Source organism: Trichechus manatus, unplaced genomic scaffold, assembly GCF_000243295.1.
Source record: "Trichechus manatus latirostris isolate Lorelei unplaced genomic scaffold, TriManLat1.0 scaffold00055, whole genome shotgun sequence".
NCBI classification, from domain to species: Eukaryota; Metazoa; Chordata; class Mammalia; order Sirenia; family Trichechidae; genus Trichechus; species Trichechus manatus.
The window spans coordinates 1,189,917-1,209,859 of NW_004443991.1; the positions used below are offsets into that span (position 1 = coordinate 1,189,917).

General features: G+C 38.0%; 1 protein-coding gene across 1 annotated transcript in view; it reads right to left on the reverse strand.

Annotated features, from left to right (window-relative positions):
- The window catches only part of TOMM70 (translocase of outer mitochondrial membrane 70), a 56,595-nt gene that overhangs the window by 23,302 nt on the left and 13,350 nt on the right, over positions 1-19,943 (reverse strand). The window contains exons 2-4 of the mRNA XM_004378139.2: positions 11,656-11,829; positions 9,196-9,322; positions 7,599-7,708 (exon numbers count right to left, since the gene is read on the reverse strand). Of these exons, the coding sequence (XP_004378196.1) occupies positions 7,599-7,708; positions 9,196-9,322; positions 11,656-11,829 (411 nt within the window). The remainder of the gene's footprint in view (positions 1-7,598; positions 7,709-9,195; positions 9,323-11,655; positions 11,830-19,943) is intronic.

A 19,943-nucleotide genomic window follows, 5' to 3' on the forward strand; every position in this document is an offset into this window, starting at 1 on the left:
GACTGAATTGCTGGGTGGAGGGCTGTGGGGACCATGGTCTCAGGGAACATCTAGCTCAACTGGCATAATACAGTTTATAAAGACTACATTCTACATTATGCCTTGGTGAATAGTGTCTGGGGTCTTGAAAGCCTGTGAGCAGCCATCTAAGATACTCCACTGGTCTCACCCCTTTGGGAGCAAGGGAGAATGAAGAAAACAAGATATAAGGAAAAGATCTAGTCCAAAGGACTAATAGACCAAAACTACCAAGGCCTCCACCAGACTAAGTCCAGCAGAACCGGATGGTGCCCAGCTACCTTCACTGACTGCTCTGACCAGGATCACAACAGAGACTCTCGGACAGAGCTGGAGGAAAATGTAGAACAAAACACTAGCTCACAAAAAAAGACCAGACTTATTGGCTTGACAGACTGGAGAAACCCTGAGAGTATGGCCCCCGGACATCCTTTTAGCTCAGTGGTGAAGTCAATCCCAAAGTTCACCATTCAGCCAGGGATTGGACAGCCTGATAAAACAAAATGGGACTAATGAGGCACAGCAGTCTAGGGACAAGGACTAGAAGGCAGGAGGGGGACAGGTAGCTGATGATAGTGAACCCAAGGTTGAGAAGGGACAGTGATGACATGTCATGGGCTTGTTAACCATTGTCATAGGGCAATATGTGTACCAACTGTTTAATGAGAAGCTATTTGTTCTGCAAATCTTCATCTAAGGTACAAAAAGAAAAAAAAAAAAAAGAATTATCTATGTGAGATCAAACTGACAACAGCAACTCAAAAGGTTTGATGGGAAGCCTAGGGGGCAATGAGTTAATGATAATGGTGATAGCATAATTTGGAAAAGGACAGTGAGAATAGCAGCACGACTGGAAGAATGTAATCGAAATCACTGAACTCTACATGTAGAAATTTTTGAAATGGTATAACTTTGCCTATGTATATTTTCACCAAAAAAAGGTTCTCCAAGGTCGACAAGGGAGAGTGTTGACATGTCGTGGGATTGTTAACCAATGTTATAAAACAATATGTGTGCTGACTGTTTAACGAGAAACTATTTCTTCTGTAAACCTTCATCTACAGCACAATAAAAAAAAAGAAAATCAGTAACATCAGGTAACAACCAAAGACAAGAGCACAGGAGAGACCAACCACGTATCAACCCCGATAGGGAAGTCACAAAAGTAAATCAAAGCTAAAACACTGAAAATAAGGAAACAGATGTCAACATGTTAAAGATGACAACATTAAAACTAAAAAGGACTTAAAGAAGGTAGACACAGATTTTTCATATGGAGAGGAAATCAAGGCAATACAAAGAAATAAAAGACTGGTATAAACTTAGAAAAATAGGGGTAAATATTAGGGTAACCACAAAGAAAACTAACAATCCTATAAGTCAAAATAAAAGATTAGAAAAATATAAAGTCTCAGCAAACACAATATCAACAGGAATGAAAAAGATGAAAAGACATAAAAATGACAGCATAGAAAATTAAGTGGAAGAAAGAAACTGTGAACAACACACACAAAAAAGACATAAAAATGACAGCATTAAACTCATATCTATCAATAATTATGATTAATGTAAATATACTAAATGCATCAATAAAGAGACACAGAGTGGCAGACTGGATTAAAAAAACACGATCCGTCTATATGCTGCCTACAAGAGACACACTTAAAGACAAACAAACTAAAACTCAAAGGATGGAAAAAAATATATCAAGCAAACAACACTCAAAAAAGAGCAGGAGTGGCAATATTAATCTCTCAAAAAATAGACTTTAAAGTAAAATCCACCCCAAAGGATAAGGAAGGACACTATATAATGATTAAAGGGTCAATACTCCAGGAGGACATAACTAAAATAAATACTTACACGCCCAACGACAGGGCTCCAAAATACATAAAACAAACTCTAACAGCACTGAAAAGAGAGACAGACAGCTCCACAATAGTAGCAAGAGACTTCAACACACCACCTTCATTGAAGGATAGAACATCTGGAAAGAAGCTCAACAAAGACATGGAAGAGCTAAATGCTACAATCAACCAACTTGATCTCATAGACATACAACGAACACTCCACCCAACAGCAGCCAAATATACTTTCTTTTCCAACACATGTGGAACATTCTCCAGAATAGACTACATATTAGGGCATAAAGCAAGCCTTAACAAAATTCAAAGCATCGAAATATCACAAAGCATCTTTTCTGACCATAAAGCCATACAAGCAAAAATCAGTAACAGAAAAACAAGGAAAAAAAATCAAACACATGGAAACTGAACAACACCTTGCTCAAAAACTACCGGATTACAGAAGAAATTAAGGACGGAATAAAGAAATTCATAGACTCAAATGAGAATGAAAACACATCCTACCAGAACCTTGGGGACACAGCAAAAGCAGTGCTCAGAGGTCAGTTTATAGCAATAAATGCATACATCCAAAAAGAAGAAAGGGCCATAATCAAAACATTAACCGCACAACTGGAAAAAGTAGAAAGAAAGCAGCAAAAGAAGCCCTCATGCACCAGAAGAAAGGAAATAATAAGAATTACAGCAGAATTAAATGAAATAGAGAATAGAAAACCAATTGAAAGAGTTAACAAGACCAAAAGCTGGTTCTTTGAAAAGATCAATAAAATTGATAAACCAGTGGCAAAACTGACAAAAGAAAAACAGGGGAGGAAGCAAATAACCCGTATAAGAAATGCAATGGGTGATATCACAACAGACCCAACTGAAATTAAAAGGATCATAACAGAATACTATCAGAGATTGTATTCTAACAAATTTGAAAACCTAGAAGAAATGCAAAAATTTCTAGAAACTCACTACTTACCTAAACTAACACAAACAGAGGTAGAACAACTAAATAAACTCATAACAAAAGCAGCGATTAAAAAGGTAATTAAGAAACTCCCAACAAAAAAAAGCCCTGGCCCGGATGGCTTCACCGGAGAATTCTACCAAACTTTCAGAGAATAGTTAACATCAATACTACTAAAGGTATTTCAGCGCAGAGAAAAGGACGGAATACTCCCAAACTCATTCTATGAAGCTGTCATAACCCTGGTACCAAAACCAGGTAAAGACACCACAAAAAAAGAAAATTACAGACCAATATCCCTCATGAACATTGACGTAAAAATCCTCAACAAAATTCTAGCCAATAGAATTCAGCAACATATCAAAAAAATAATTCGCCATGACCAAGTGTGATTTATACCAGGTATGCACGGATGGTTCAACATTAGAAAAACAATCAATGTAATCCATCACATAAACAAAACAAAACACAAGAAGCACATGATCTTATCAAGGGATGCAGAAAAGGCATTTGACAAAGTCAAACAGCCACTCATGATAAAAACTCTCAACAAAATAGGCATAGAAGGGAAATTCCTGAGTATAATTAAGGGCATTTATATAAAGCCAACAGCCACATCATCCTAAATGGAGAGACTTTGAAAGCATTCCCCTTGAGAACAGGAACCAGACAATGATGCCCTTTATCACCACTCTTATTCAAAATTGTGCTGGAGGTCCTAGCCAGAGCAATTAAGCTAGAAAAATATTTTAAATAAAGGGCATCCAAACTGGTAGGGAAGAAGTCAAAGTTACCTCTATTTGCAGATGATATGATCTTATATAGAGAAAATCCCAAAGATTCCACGAGAAAACTACTGGTACTAATAGAAGATTTCAGCAAAGTTTCAGGATACAAGATAAATATACAAAAATCGGTTGGATTCCTTTACATTTACAAAGAGAACCTCGAGGAGGAAATCACCAAATCAATAGCATTTACAATAGCCCCCAAGAAGATCAAATACTTAGGAATAAATCTAACCAGGGACATAAAAGACCTATACAATGAAAACTTCAAGACACTACTGCAAGAAACCAAAAGAGACCAGCGTAAGTGGAAAAACATACCTTGCTCATGTATAGGAAGACTCAACACTGTGAAAATGTCAACTTTACCCAAAGCCATCTACAGATACAACGAACCTCTGATCCAAATTCCAGTGGCTTTTTTCTAATGAGATGGAGAAACAAATAACAAACTTCATATGTAAAGGGAAGAGGCCTTGAATAAGTAAAGCATTACTCAAGAACAAGAACAAAGTGGGAGGCCTCACACTATCTGATTTTAGAACGTATTATGCCACTAGAGTTGTCAAAACAGCCTGGAACTGGTACAACATCAGATACATAGACCAACTGAAGAGAACTGAGAATCCAGACATAAATTCATTCACCTATGAGCAGCTGATATTTGACATCGGCCCAAGTCTGTTAACTGGGGAAAAGACAGTCTCTTTAACAAATAGTGCTGGCATAACTGGATATCCATCTGCAAAAAACTGAAACAAGACCAATACCTCACACCATGTACAAAAACTAACTCAAAATGAATCAAAGACTTTAATATAAAATCAAAAATGATAAAGATCATGGAAGAAAGAATAGGGACAATTCTAGGAGCCCTAATACATGGCATAAACACAATACGAACCATAAGTAACAATGCACAAGTATGAGAAGAGAGACCAGATAAACGGGAGCTCCTAAAAATCAAACACTTATGCTCATCAAAAGACTGCAGCAAAAGAATCAAAAGACAACCTACAGACTGGGAAAAAATTTTTGGCTATGACAAATCTGATCAGCGTCTAATCTCTAAAATCTACAAGATACTGCAAAACCTCAACAACAAAAAAACAAATAACACAATTAAAAAATGGGTAAAGGATAAGAACAAGCACTTCGCCAACGAAGATAATCAGATGGCTAACAGACACATGAAGGAATACTCACGATCATTACTCATTAGATAAATACAGATCAAAACTACAATAAGATATCATCTCACCCCAACAAGGCTATCACTAATCCAAAAAACACAAAATAAGAAATACTGGAACACTTATACTGTATAAGGGTAAAATGGTACAACTACTTTGGAAATTGATTTGGCGCTTCCTTAAAAAGCTAGAAACAGAAGTACCATACGATCCAGCTATCCCACTCCTTGGACTATATCCTAGAGAAATAAGAACTGTCATACGAAGAGATATATGCACACCCATGTTCATGGTAGCACTGTTCACAAAACCAAAAAGATGGAAACAACCTAGGTGCCCATCAACGGACAAATCGATAAAAAATTGTGGTATACGCACACAGTGGAATACTACACGATGATAAAGAACAACAATGAAGCCGTGAAACATCTTATAACATGGAGTAATCTGGAGGGCATTATGCTGAGTGAATTTAGTCAGTCACAGAAGGACTAATATTGTGTAAAACCACTATTATAAGAATTTAAGAAAAGGTTTAAACACAGAAGACAACATTCATTGATGGTTACGAGGGTGGGGAGGGAGGGTGAAGGTTATTCACTAACTAGACAGTAGACAAGTATTATCTTAGGTGAAGGGAAGGACAGAACACACTATAGAGGAAGTCAGCACAACTGGGCTAAACCAAAGCTAAGAAGTTTCCTGAATACAATCAAACACTTTGAGGGACAGAGTAGCAGGGGTAGGGGTCTGGGGAACATGCTTTCTGGGAACATCTAGGTCAACTGGCATAACAAAGCTTATTAAGAAAATGTTCTGCATCCTACTTTGGTGAGTGGTGTCTGAGGTCTTAAAAGGTTGCAAGCAGCCATCTAAGAAGCATCAACTGGTCCCAACCACCTGGAGTAAAGGAGAATTAAGAACACCAAAGACACAAGGAAAGTGGTAGCCCAAGAGACAGAAAGGGCCACATAAACCAGAGACTTCATCAGCCTGAGACCAGAAGAACTAGATGGTGCCTGGCTACCACCAATGACTGCCCTGACAGGAAACACAAAGGGAGTCCCTAATGGAGGAGAAAGGTGGGGTGCAGAACTTAAATTCTAGTAAGAAGACCAGACTTAATGGTCTAAGACTGGAGGAACCCCAGAAAGCATGCCCCCGGATTCTTTAACAGCCCAGATCTAAAATAATTACCGAGGCCAACTCTTCAGACAGGGATTGAGCTGGACAGTGGGACATAAAGTGAAACTCGTGAGGAGTGTGCCTCTTAGCTCAAGTAGATACAAGAGACTAAACGGGCAGCTTTTGTCCAGAGGTGAGATGGGAAGGCAGAGAGGGTTAGGAGCTGGTTGAATGGACATGGGGAACCAGGAGTGGAAAGGAGTGTGCTGTCACAGTTAAGGGGAGAGCAACTAGGGTCACATAACAATGTATAAATTTTTGTATGGGAAACTAACTTGAAATGGAAACTTCATTTAAACTACAACAATAAAAAAAAACAAAAACGTAAACTAGAAATGTAAACAGCACGCACCTGAAACTGGGTAAATCATTAATGTCTTTTTGTTTCCTATTTCAGCTTAGAAATGAAGCTATCACCTCCCTGCCTTCCACACAAGGTTACAAATTGAAAATGAAAACAAAATGTTACAAGTAGTAGACTGAACTACTGGAGAAGCAGGATCCAATTCTAGCTCTGCCATTCATTAGCTGTGTAACCTTATGTGTATCATTAAAACTCTTGTCAGTTTTCCCATCTCTAAAATGGTAGTAAAAATGCTTACCGTATTTACCTTATAGGTAACTGCCTAGAACTAACTCCTTACACGTCAAATAAAGAAAACAAAAATCCTCACAACTGGACCAACAAGTAACATCATGATAAATGGAGAGAAGATTGAAGTTGTCAATGATTTCATTTTACTTGGATCCACAATCAACATCCACGGAAACAGCAGTCAAGAAATCAAATGACGCGTCGCATTGGGCAAATCTGCTGCAAAAAACCTCTTTAAAGTGTTCCAAAGCAAAGATGTCACTTCTGAGGACTAGGGTGCGCTTGATCCATGCCATCATGTTTTCAATAATTTCATATGCATGTGAAACTTGGGCAATGAATAAGGAAGACCGAAGAAGAACTGATGCCTTTGAATTAGGGTGTTGGTGAAGAATATTAAATACACCATAGACCGACAGAAGAATGAGCAAATCTGTATCGGAAGAAGCACAGCCAGAGTGCTTCTTAGAAGCAAGCGTTTCGTTCTGTTGTACATATGGTCGTTATGAGTTGGAACCAACTCGATGGCACCTAACAACAACAAAACTAACTCCTACTTATGCAATGAATCTTTAAAAACCTTAATGATATAGAACAGGGGTCAACAAATTTTTTCTCTAAAGGGCCAGATGTAAATATTTTAGGCTTTGAAGACCATATGGTCTCTGGTGCAACTCCTGTGTGTGTGGCTGACCTCCCCTGAAACTTTATTTATAAAAACAGGCAGCAGCTGGATTTGGCCCATGGACCATAGTTTGGTGACCCCTAATGTCAATAAATTCTTCCAGTATTCTCCAAATACAGCACTAGACATAGCCTACATTCTCATGGAAAAAAGATAAGTCACGAAAGTCCAATATTAGAGGAAAAAGAAATATAACCCAGTTCTAATTTCAGTTGTTACCCATCACCACTCTGGGCAACTTTACGCAGTATAAATTTAGAAATGAAATGACCCTTTAAGATGTACACTCCATTACCCAACTCAGATTAATTTACCTTGTATTTCTCTTTGGCTTTCTCTTTGCCGAGAAGTTTAAGAACTTTATCAGCTAACAGCATGCTTTGTTGATTTTGGAACCCTTCTAATATACAGACAGCAGTCACATCTAGAAATTATGGAAAAAAGCAAAAGTAAGTATGAAATTACTGCAAAGATGATTAGCAGCATCAAACGGGCACAATGTGACCACAGAAAGCCTATCTAAATTCATGGCCTTATCAATTTCACCTCCAATCAACTGATTCTTCGTACCCTGATTTTGTATACTCTGCAACCAAACTCAAAGCTTAGACAGTTAATCCACTTTTCTGGAGTTCACTTTCTTCATGTGTGCAATGAAGGGCTGTTCTTGATGACTTCTGATGCTTCTCACTGCTCTAATATTCTCTATATAGCAAAAAAATAAGGAATCCAGGAATATGCGGTAAATACAGGCTGATCAACATAGTGTGGCTCTCTCACGTCTGGTCTTTTTTACAGGCCTCAGAGCTATTCCTTGCCTCTAAAGCCATCTTGCTACAGTCGTCAGATAAATCTGCCTTAAAATACCATTTTCAGCTGGTTATGCCACAGCTCAATATACAGTGGTTTGAAATTTCAAAGATTAGTGGTTCCTTAATCTCTGAACCTTTCATTCAAAGTACTCAAACAATACCAATGTCTTTTCCCATCCCATTTCTCCTATCAAAAACTCCATTCAACATCCTTTCTACAAATTATTATCTGTTAGTAACTTCAAGACCTGGCTCAAAACTCAGGATTCCGTTTTCCAAATCACTCCTTCTACCCACTACCAAGTAGGTGATACCACAAAACCTCAATTTTTCTGAAGTGTTCTTTAAGTCATACTCATTTTGCAATCCAGATCTTTTTTTAAAAGGGCTTTTTCCTTTAAAAAAAAATCTTAGTTTTTGAAAGCAGTAATTATGGTTACATCTTATGTTTATTGATGCTTTTAAATCAGATTTAAATTTGTAGTGGAAGCACTTCTAGACTGTAGAAATTATATTCTGATTTAGCCCCACATCACCTAGAATAATGTACTTAAAAGTCAGTGGCTTATACACTAATTGCAGTTCTGGCAGCAGATATTGCCAATTAGAGGCTGCAGAATATTTATAGCATTTACCGAGAATGACAAATTCACTTTTGATGCTTGTACTGTGTAAAACAATGCTTGAGAATACCAGGGACAAAAAACAAATGGTTTCCTTAATGATACATCTTAAAGTTACCTCATATTTATACAGGGTATTAACTGATAATAATGTAGAATCCAAGAAACACCACTTGCTAAAAGCTCTTCGAAATTTTCTTATTCATGGAATTACACTAACGCTCATTAAATTCCAAGTTTAAAATGTGTCATATATAAATTCTAAATATTAATACTAATTAATTCCACAGTTGGGAACAAAGACAATACTTAAATACCAGCAATCTCAGTTTAAACTGGAAAACAAAGTCTCAATTGGAGAAGAGTGTAACATTTTAATAACAATTGATTACTCACAAGGCAGAGCTTCATATAAATTTAGCTATCACTACAAAGCCTTTAGTAATTTTTATATGTAAACACAAAAATACCCTCACCTTCTAAACATTCCTTCTTATTGTCTAGCTTCTCGTGGGCTTTTGCACGTCTAAAGAGCGCTTTCACATATTTGGGATTAAGTTCAACAGCCTTTGTACAATCTTGTGCCACCTCTTTCCATTTTTGCTGTAATTGAAAGTATTTTTTAAAAAAAAGTCATACCAAAGGAAGAACTGTTTGACAAAAACCATGTTTCCAAGCTTGACAGGCTGAGAATTAAGAGTCCCACAGTAGAAAAAAATATTTGCAACACATATAGAGTCAATATCCAAAATCCAAAATTACAAAAGCTCATACAAATATCTGTAACAGGACAAGCAACCTGATTTTTAAAAACAGGCAAAGGATGTACACAGGCCATCTGTCTATCACCAAACCTACCTGGATCTATGTGCTCACATCATCCCCTTCTCTCCTGCTATGACTGAGGAAGCACCCTCTTCATCAAAGGCCAACCCTCCACTGTGATCTGAATTCTCTTCAAGGACTTCAAGCTTTCCTGTATCCTTCTCTGCACCAATATGCTTCTCTACTGAATCATTCCCAGCAGCATAAAAACACATGCTCTAGTATTTTTCATCTTTTAAAAACCCTCCCTTGATTCCATTCCCTACAGTTATTGTCCCATTTCTCAGCTCCTCTTTATTGCCAAACTTCAAAGGGTTGCCACTCTACTTGTTTTCCATCTACCTGACTGACTACTCCTTAATTTCCTTTGCTGAATTCTCCCCTCTACCTGATCTCTACATGCTGGATTCCTCAAGGCCTCATCTCTCTCCCTAGGCGATCACGTCTATCATCCTGGCTTTATAAACCTCTAAAATTAGATGACTCCCAAATTTATCTCTTTAGTCCAGAGCATTTTCTTAAAACATAGATGTTTTATCGATTCAACTGCCTACTGGACAGCTGTATTTACCTGTCACCTTTACTGCTTGTCACCACAACTCCCACTGTTATTAAATTACTCCTTCTCTTATACCCTTCACATCCAAAGCAAAGGCAAGTTCTGTTGGTCTCCAGCTTTCCTTCATGCCTCATCCAGGCTACTGCAACAACATCATTACTTGGGTCTCCCTGCTTCCACTTGTGCATCCTTCTGATATATTCTTGACAGAACAGTGAGAGCAATCTTAGATGATGTTCCTGCCCCACTTAAAATCCTTAAATATTTCCCATTATGCTCAGAATCAAGTCCAAACTCCTTACCACTCCTTACAAGGCCTTGCCCGATCTGGCCCCTACCTACCTCCAATTTCAGGTCTCTATGCTCCAGGAACTTTCATACTTCTTTAAATATATCAAACTCTGTAATGCCTTGGCGCAATTACATACACTGTCCCCTCTATTTGTAACACTCTCTTCTCCTCTGCTCTCCCTGCTGCACCACTCCCACTCCCAGTCATTACAGAACTTGTTTCTTCAAAGCATTTATCAAACTTTGTCATTTAATAGTTTATTGCTTAGCTGACCCTGAGTCCTATGCTTATACTGTCCACGTTTACACCCCCAGCTCCTACCACAGTAACCTCCTGTACATGAGACAGTCAATAGAGACTGTCAGTAAAATTTGGTTGAACAAGTATATGCAGCAAATACAAAAGCCCATTAAACACAGAAAAGAATGCTCAATTTCAACAACACTGCAAAAAGTAAAAACGAAAACAATGAGACAGTAGTTTTCTCCTATCAGAATGGCAAAAATTATTAAGACTGATCATAAAGTCAGTAAGAATATAGGAAAACAAGCATGCTCATATATTACTGCTGGGAGTAGGTGTTGGTGCAATCTCTTTATATGTCTATTTCTAGAATTTTACCCTATATGGTTACATTCCCAAAAGTATGCTCCCTCCCTTACACCCACACCCCGCCAAAAAACCTTACAAAAATATTTACTGCAACACTGAATGCAATACAGAAAACTAGAAGCAATTCAAGTGTCTATCAATAGAGTGATGTTTTCTACTACACAACCATAAAATGGTTACTACATATAGCTTATAAAAAGAATAGATCTGCATGTGCTGAGATGAAAAATTTTACACGATATACTGGCAAATGAAAAATACATCACAAACAATATGTATAGTAGGATTTCATCTTTGGTCTTTTTTTTTCTCCCTGCATATGCAACTATCACATATATAGAGACAAAAAGTTGAAGAAATAGCCTCCAACCGCTGAGGAGGACGTAGTCACCAGAAATGCTCATTTTCTGTATTTCTTTAATTCTATAAAATCTGAAAAATAAATAACTTTGAATTAGATTTGTAACCAGCAAAACTAAAATTTGTTCTTAAAAAAGTTATGTAATTAAAGGAAATAAAAACAAAAATCCTATAATTTCAAAACAACTTCAAAAAATCCAGTCATTTGCGAGACTTGAGTGGCATTAACTGAAACTTTAATCAAGTAAACAGAAACAAAAGGAACAGAATAAAATCTAGGACACATACCAACTGTTCAAAGGCAGCAGCTCTGTTCTGATAAAATGTGGAAAGGTCAACGTTCTTCTCTGTAGGACACAAACTGATAGCCTCAGTATAGCACTGAATAGCTTGTTCATATTTTCCTGCTTTAAAATATTTGTTGCCTTTGTTCTTGGCTGCCTGGGCTCTATCAAGAGAGTTCTGAAAAGAGAGAAAACAATTATTAAATAGTTACCAATACCCAGGAACAGGCGCAAATCAGTGATTAAATGACAAGCTGCTAGGAAAAAAATGGCTGTTTACAGTACAGGTTGTTTCATGTAAGATCTTCAGGGAATAGGTTCTCAGTAGTAGCAATGCTGAGTCAAAAGGTTTATGTATTTTTAACAATACTCAGACTTTTCCAAAAAGGCTGCAATGCTTTAAAGTACCACTTTCCTCCCATTCCTTCCACCATTAGGTGTTATACCCATACCAAACCAAACCCATTGCCATCGAGTCGATTCCAACTCATAGTGACCCTATAGGACAGAGCAGAACTGCCCCACAGGAGTTCCAAAGAGCGGCTAGTGGATTTGAACTGCTCACCTTTTGGTCAATGCTTAACCACTGTGCCACCAGGGCTCCATTCGGTATTATAACTAAGTTTAATTTTTGCCAGTTTAATGGGCATAAAGGAGCTCTGGTGGCATAACAGTTAAGTGCTTGGCTACTAACTGAAAGGTTGGCAGTTCGAACTCACCCAGTGGCTCCACAGGAGAAAGACCTGGTGATCTGCTCCTGTGAAAGATTATAGCCTAGAAAACCCTCTGTAACAAGGGGTTGCTGAGTCAAAATCGACTGGATGGGAACTAACAACAATGGGTATAAAGCAGTGATTCTCAACAAGGGGTGACTTTACCCCCAGGGCACATTTGACAATGTCTGGAGACATTTTTGATGGTCACAGCTGGAAGGGAGGTGCTATTGGCATCTACTGGGTAAAGGCCAGGGATGCTGCTGAACATCCTACAACGCACAGGGCAGCCCAGCACAATAAAGAGTTATTAAATCCAAAATATCAAGCGCTAAGGTTGAGAAGCCCTGGAATAGACAGTAGAAACACTTTGCCATACCCATTACAATTTTTATCCCAAATCTATTGTTGCCCATCAACTTCATTTGGTATTTTTTGCCATGTAGATTTTAATTTTTCAGAAACTAGCCTTAAGTTGTCTTTGTCCCTAGATTATACATGTGACTTCCTAGATTTTCTGAACTTTCTATTTTTTTAAAAAAACTAATCCTGTGTATGATATAAGATAGAAGTATACTTAGTTTTTCCTCAGTCCGCTGCATTTCTTTAAAAATCTATCCTTTGCCTACTTTGTCATATATCAAATTCCTATATATGCTGGTAAGGATCCCTGGTGACACAGTGGTTAAATGCTCAGATGCTAACCAAAAAGTCAGTGATCTAAACCCACCAGGGGCTCTGTGGGAGAAAAGACCTGGTGATCTGCTCCTACAAAGATTACAGCCTTTGAAACCCTATGAGGCAGTTTTACTCCGTCATATAGGGTCACTATGAGTTGGAATTGACTTGATGGCACACAACAACATATACGCTGGTATGTATTCCTGAAAGGTCAGTTGTCTTATTTACCTATTCTTATAACATATTAACCTGATTAGTAGCAACATAATATACTTTAGTTATCTGAAAAGGCAAGTTTCCTGATACTGTTTTTTGTGCTTCCATATAAACTTTAAGCTCAGTTTATCCAACCAAAAAGCAAAATAAAATCTGTTTAAGAGTCTACTAGGAACTGAACTAAATGCATGTACTCATTATAAGGAGAACTAATACTTTTATATTAAGTCAATCAAAAATAGGGACTATCCATTTTATATACACAATTATCTCGTTTTATGAGTATGACTCTTTAAATAACTTCTAGAAAACTTCCAGGATTTTCATAGAACATGAAACTAGAAGTTTTGTAGTTACAGAAGCCAGTGCAAAACTAAACTCTCAAAGCTAAGGAAAATTTGGGAAAAATACAAATGGATATGCTTTCCTGAACATTAAATCAGTAGTGCATGAAAAAAGGAAATTAATGTGAAATACCCTTCATTATGTTTGAGATCTTTTATAAAAATGCCCCAGAACAGTACCTTTTACAAAAAGATCATTTTATAATGTAAGTATGTAATGTAAGTATGCCACTTCAAGTTGCTCTGAATACAGAAGCACATCTCTGCCAGGTGAGAAGACCATTAGAAAATATTTTTGATCTCTTACTCCTATTGGAGCTTGGTTAACTTCTCTTGTTTGGTGCCTTCTTCTCATTTTAAGGCATCAAACAGGTATCATCTTTCACAAACCATTCTGTCTTCAAGGACCATCTTCAAGATGAATATACATCTACAGGTAGTCCCCGACTTACATTTTCTAGTTATGAAGAACAGCACTTACAACCATCCTAACCGTCCTTTTTTTTGTTTTCTAAATAAATTTACTGTTAGTAATATGTACCATATACAATGCTGCAGTGTGTAATTTGCTGATGTCATCATATCTGTAAGTTTATATGTAATGTTTCCAACCCCTAAAGACAAATAAAGATTGGATTTATAATTGGATTGATTAATAAAAGGCAATAATAATGAAAACTGGAAAAAAAAAAAAAGGTATTCCACTTACCCCAGAACCAACTTACAACAGAGTCGTCAGAGCAGAACCCTGTTGTAAGTTAGGGACTACCTCTAATTTGGAATATTCAGAAATATATTCATCAGCAATATCAGTAATAAAAGAAACAGATGGGACTACATAAAACATAACTAGTATCCTACAAGAGATACAAAATGATATTATATCCATAATAAAAATACAGGGAGTGACATAAGGGGAGCAAATAAAGTTCTTAGAAATTAAAAATGACTGCCAAATAAATTTTTTAAAAATTCAGAAAGACTGAATCACAAAATGGAGAAAGCCATGTTGCTGATTAGAAGGCTGATTTTTTATTCCTTTGTAGGTCAACTAATTACTCTCCAGACGCTTTTAAGGTTCTTTCTTTATCCTTAGAGTTCAGAATTTATACAAATATGTGGTTAGACTTGTCTTATAAAAATGTTGTTGCTCAGCACTCATTAGGCATTCTTTAGCATGAGCTCTGTTGAAAAATGGAAACCAGCAAGAGTGCTGGTGATGCTCATTATCTGGCTTTAAAGTTGTGAAAATATTTGAAAGGGAGCACATCCTATCTTCTTCCCCTCCTCCTACATAAAATAACTTATCACTTGTTCCCATGTTTGCTGCCAACTATTGATGTGAAAATTATTCCAGGAAGATACTTAAGGATTCCAGTTAGAGGTTAAACTGCTGAACTGACTCAATATGTAAGCCATATAGTATAGTTCTTACAGTTTATGTTCTACCCCCCACTATGGTGAATAGCATCTGGGATCTTTAAAAGCATGCACTATGGCCATCTAAGATATAACTATTGGTCTCTATTCATATGGAACAAAAGAGAAGAAAGGAAATCCAATAATCAGAGAAGGAACCAGACTACCAGACTAACTGTCTCCATGAACCACTGCCTCCTCTACCCTGAGAACAGAAGAAGTAGATGGCGCCTGGCTACCACAACTAAACATTGTGAGCAGGGACACAACACATGGATCTTTGAAGCACTTACTGATGAAGATCAAAGACTATAGCCTTCTGTATGAATTACCCCTCAACATAAAGAAAACAAAGATCCTCACAACTGGAATAGGCAACATCATGATAAATGCAGAAAATATTAAAAGTAGTCAAGGATTTCATTTTACTTGGATCCACAATCAAAGCCCATGGAAGCTGCAGTCAAAATATTAAACAATGTACTGCACTGGGAAAATCTGCTGCAAAAGATCTCTTTAAAGTGTTCAAAAGCAAAGATGGCACTTTGAGGACTAAGGTGCAGCTGACCCAAGCCATGGTATTTTCAAATGCCTCATATGCATGTGAAAGCTGGACAATGAACAACAAGAAAGACCGAAGAACAACCGATGCCTTTGAATTACGGTGTTGGCGAAGAATATTGAATACATTCAATATTGAATACATTGAAATGAATCATGGACTACAAGAAGAACAAATCTGTCTTGGAAGAAGTACAGTCAGAATGCTCCTTAAAAGTGACGATGGCGAGACTATACGTTAGACATGTTATCAAAAGGGACCAGTCCCTGGAGAAGGACATCATGCTTGGTAAAGTAGAAGGTCAGCGAAAAAGAGGAAGACCCTCAATGAGATGAACTGACACAGTGACTGCAACAATGGGATCTAGCATAGCAACGATTGTGGGGATGGCACAGAACCAGGAGATGTTTCATTCTGCTGTATATACAGGCACTGTGACTCAGAACTGACTCAATGGCACATAACAATTACAACAAGTAGAAAGGGAAAAAAATGTAGAACAGAACTGAAAATTCTTAAAGAATCCAGACTTACTGGGCATATTGAGGCTGGAGGAATCCCCAAAACTACTGCCCTGAGTTACTCTTTATTTTTTTTATTGTACTTTGGAATGAGAGTTTTGCACGATATATTATTCTTGGCTGGCAATTTTTTTGTTTCAAGGTTTTATATATGTCACCCCATTGTCTTCTTGCCTGCATGGTTTCTGCTGAATAATCTGAGCTTAGTCTTATTGTTTCTCCTCTGTATGTGACTTTTCATTTTTCCTTGAGCTGCTCTCAGGATTCTTCGTCTTTGGTTTTACTGAGTGTGATTATATGCCTTGGTGATTTTTCTTTTGGGGTCTATCCTACATGAGGTTCGTTGAGCTTGGATGGTCAGTTTTTCACTTTTCATGATACTGGGGAAGTTTTCTGTCAGTAGTTCTTCAGAGATCCTCTCCGTGTTTTCTGTTTTCTTCCCCTGTCCTGGAACTCAGATCACTTGCAAATTGTTGCTTTTGATGGTATCCCACATAATTCTCAGGGTTTCTTCGTTCTTTTTTCTTATTTTTCTTTAGAGTCGTATCCAAGTGTTTGTCTTCAATTTTGCTGATCCTGTCTTCCATCGTTTCAAATCTGCTCCTCTGCCCTTGTACGACACTGTCTATTTCTGAAATCTTGTTGTTTACCTTTTGGATTTCTAACTGTTGTTTTTGTATGATTTCTAGTTGTGAATTTATTTTGGCATTTTGTTTCTGTATTATTTTCTGGCATTCTTGTATTTTTTTGTATTTTCCATGCATTTGTCTATTTTTTCCTCATTTCTGTCTGCTTTGTGCTTCAACTCTCGGATAGCTCTGACTATTAGAGATTTGAATTCCCTATCAGGTAGTTCTACTGCCTTTTCTTCTACCAGAAAGTCATCTGGTGTTTTATTTTGGATGCCTACTGGAACCATCCGGTCCTGTTTTTTAATATGTTTGATATTGTCTGCTGTCTTCAGGGTATTCAGTAGTTATTTTCCTCGTTTATTGATTGTAGATTTGTTCTGTCCTGCTTTTTTTATTTGGTTATGTCTGAGCAGGCAGGCTGCGTGTTCTTTGTTGTTTGCTCATCTGTGAGCATGATACTTTTCACCTCCTTGTCCAAAGGGCAGGGTCAGTAGCTCAGCTATGGTGTAGCAGGGCAGGTCCAGCTGAAGGGGAGTTGCTGGGATACGCTGTTTGTGGCACTTCCTAGGGCTGACAGGGTGGGCTGGGAATCAGTGCAGGGCAGGTTCCGGTAGACCATGCCTGTGCTGCTCAGGGGTGTGATGTTCAGCACACGGTGCACGTAGGCAGGAAGGAGGGGGGAGATTGTGACGTGTGGAGCTAAGATGGGTATGAGAAAGAGAAGAGAGAAACAGGAGCCAAAAACAAAAAAGAGTGTTAAGGGAGCTTGCTGTTGGAGTAGAGAGATGAGAGACCAAGAAATGGAGAAAAACAAACAGAAAAAAAGGGTAAAAGGAAAAATAAATTTTAAAAAATCAGGAAACAAACAAACAAACAAACAAAAAGCCCCCAGTGATCCCACCAGTATGGCTGCAAAGACTGGGGAAGTGGCTCCTAGGCCAAGTAGTACAGCCTGGCTAGAAGGGGTAGAGGTGTCACACAGCGTCAGGTATTCAGGAGACAGGAAGAGAAGGTAAGTATAGAAAGACGAGAAACTGAGAAATGAAGAAATACAAAAAGGGAAAGAGAAAACAAAACCAAAAAAAGTCCCCAGGGATCCCACTGCGCACCTGCACAGACTGAGGAAGTAGCCTGCAAGCTGTACAGCACATCCTGGCTAGAAGGGGCTCCCAAGATGAGAAAAGAAAAAGAGAAAGCAAACAAAGAAACAAATCAAAACAGAATAAATCAAAGCAAAGAAACAAAAAAATCCTTGCGGATCCCACCAGCATGGCGGCGTGGACCGGGAAGCAGTTCCGCAGTCAAGTGGCACTTCACAGCCTTTCCGCAGGAAGCAAAGATGGCACACATAGCCAGGTATTTGAGAGAAAGGAGGGGGAGGTGGTGAGAAGGGGGAAAAATACCACACCAGCGACAAACAAATGGCACTCAGGGAGCCGGCCAGTGTGGGCGGGTGGAAACCAAGCAGCACAGGACTGAAGCCAGTGCCTCCCGGCCAAGAGACTGTGGTTGCAGGAAGCAGATGAGGCCAAGTGCGGGTGAAGAAGGGTGAGGGGTGAGAAGCATATATGGCTGGTTACCACTTGCTCTGTCTCCTGCTGGGTGCTCCGTGAGGCTGCTTTCCCATACTCCCTGTATGCTGATCTCCGACAAGAGTCCAAGATTGCGAACCTATGCTGCATTAGCTGATAGGGGACCTGTGCATGTACCTCTCCTTGCTCTCGGTTTTTGGTCAGTTTCTCATTCCATTCAGTGCTTGGCTAAGTTCTTTATCTTTTCATTTGATGTTAGGGTTTTAGGATTGACGTTTGTCTGTTTGATTTAGTTTTTCGGGCCTTTGCTGTAGAAGGACAGTGTAGTGCTTGTCTATAGTGTCCTGTTGCCTGGAAGTCTCTCTGAGTTACTCTTTAAACCTTGAATTGAAACTATCCCCTGAAGTCACATTTAAACTAAGTAGCAGCTTAATTCGAAAAGTAAAGATGGTCACCCTTGAGTACTGCATTCTTTTAGAAAATTATCTATATAAGACCAAGTGGACAACAGCTCTTCTAAAGCATGAACGAGAAGTTTGGGGACAGGGAGTTTAAGTCAACGGGAGTGGAACAACTACAACAGAAATAACGAGAATGTTAACAAAATGTGAAGAATGTAACCAATGTCACTTGCACAGATCATTATGTCTAGAAACTAATCCCAACGGGTTTTGCTGTATATATTTTCACCAAAAATACAATATTATTTTAAAAATATACAAGCCATGTACAGTTTTGGGGGAAAAAAAGTTTAAGGAACTAGACGCTTCTTGGCTTTCAGCACATCTCACAAATCAGTCTATAATTCACTATGTTTTACAGATGAGTTTCAATTAGTTATGCCTTAAAGTTGATATTCACAAGAACAAATTCTTATATACAAGCATCTAGATTATGCCAAGTAATGACCATAGGTGGGGGGGGGAAGGGACCTTTAATACTTAAAATACTACTCACAAGAACTAGTAAAAACTTAAAGATGTGAGGATGGCAACCTCCCACCAATCAGCCAACCAACTCCTTGAGGCCAAGAATTACTCCATTTTAATAAGACACACATTTTTCACATTTTAATATCTTTAAAACTGTGACAGGCCATATAGTTGACGGTGTCTTAAAATTACAATCAATGGCATTTTTCTTTCTTACAGGTACATAAAGTAGTGGTATTTCTTATAATCAAGGAGTGAAATATGGTATATTATTCAACATTACTGGCCAAGAGAACGTGTTCAATAAATGCTACATTCAGATGAATTTTTATTGAAGTGAAAAATTTCATTCCCAAGAAGTCAAGATATGCAGATAAAATTTATTATAATGTAACATATGAATAAATTCTATGACTTGGCAAAATAAACACATGGCACAAATTGTACAATTAAAAGTTTTATTTTAAATTCTTAGTGACAAATTTTCAAAGGAACAGGTGAAAAAGACTATTTCAAGTCTCAAGAACTAGAGCCAAAAAAATGAATTTAGTGACTTAATCTCTAAATTTCCCTTCAAGAAAAAATCCTCCATTCGGCTGAAGGAGTGTCATAAACTGCCAGCTACCAGCTGAGGCAACATGTTTCCCAGGCAGCCCCCAAGGCTCCTCTAATGGGTAATCGTTGCTCTAGAGCTCCCATGTTGGGGAGATTCTATTGGGGAGGGCACCAGAGTAAAGGCT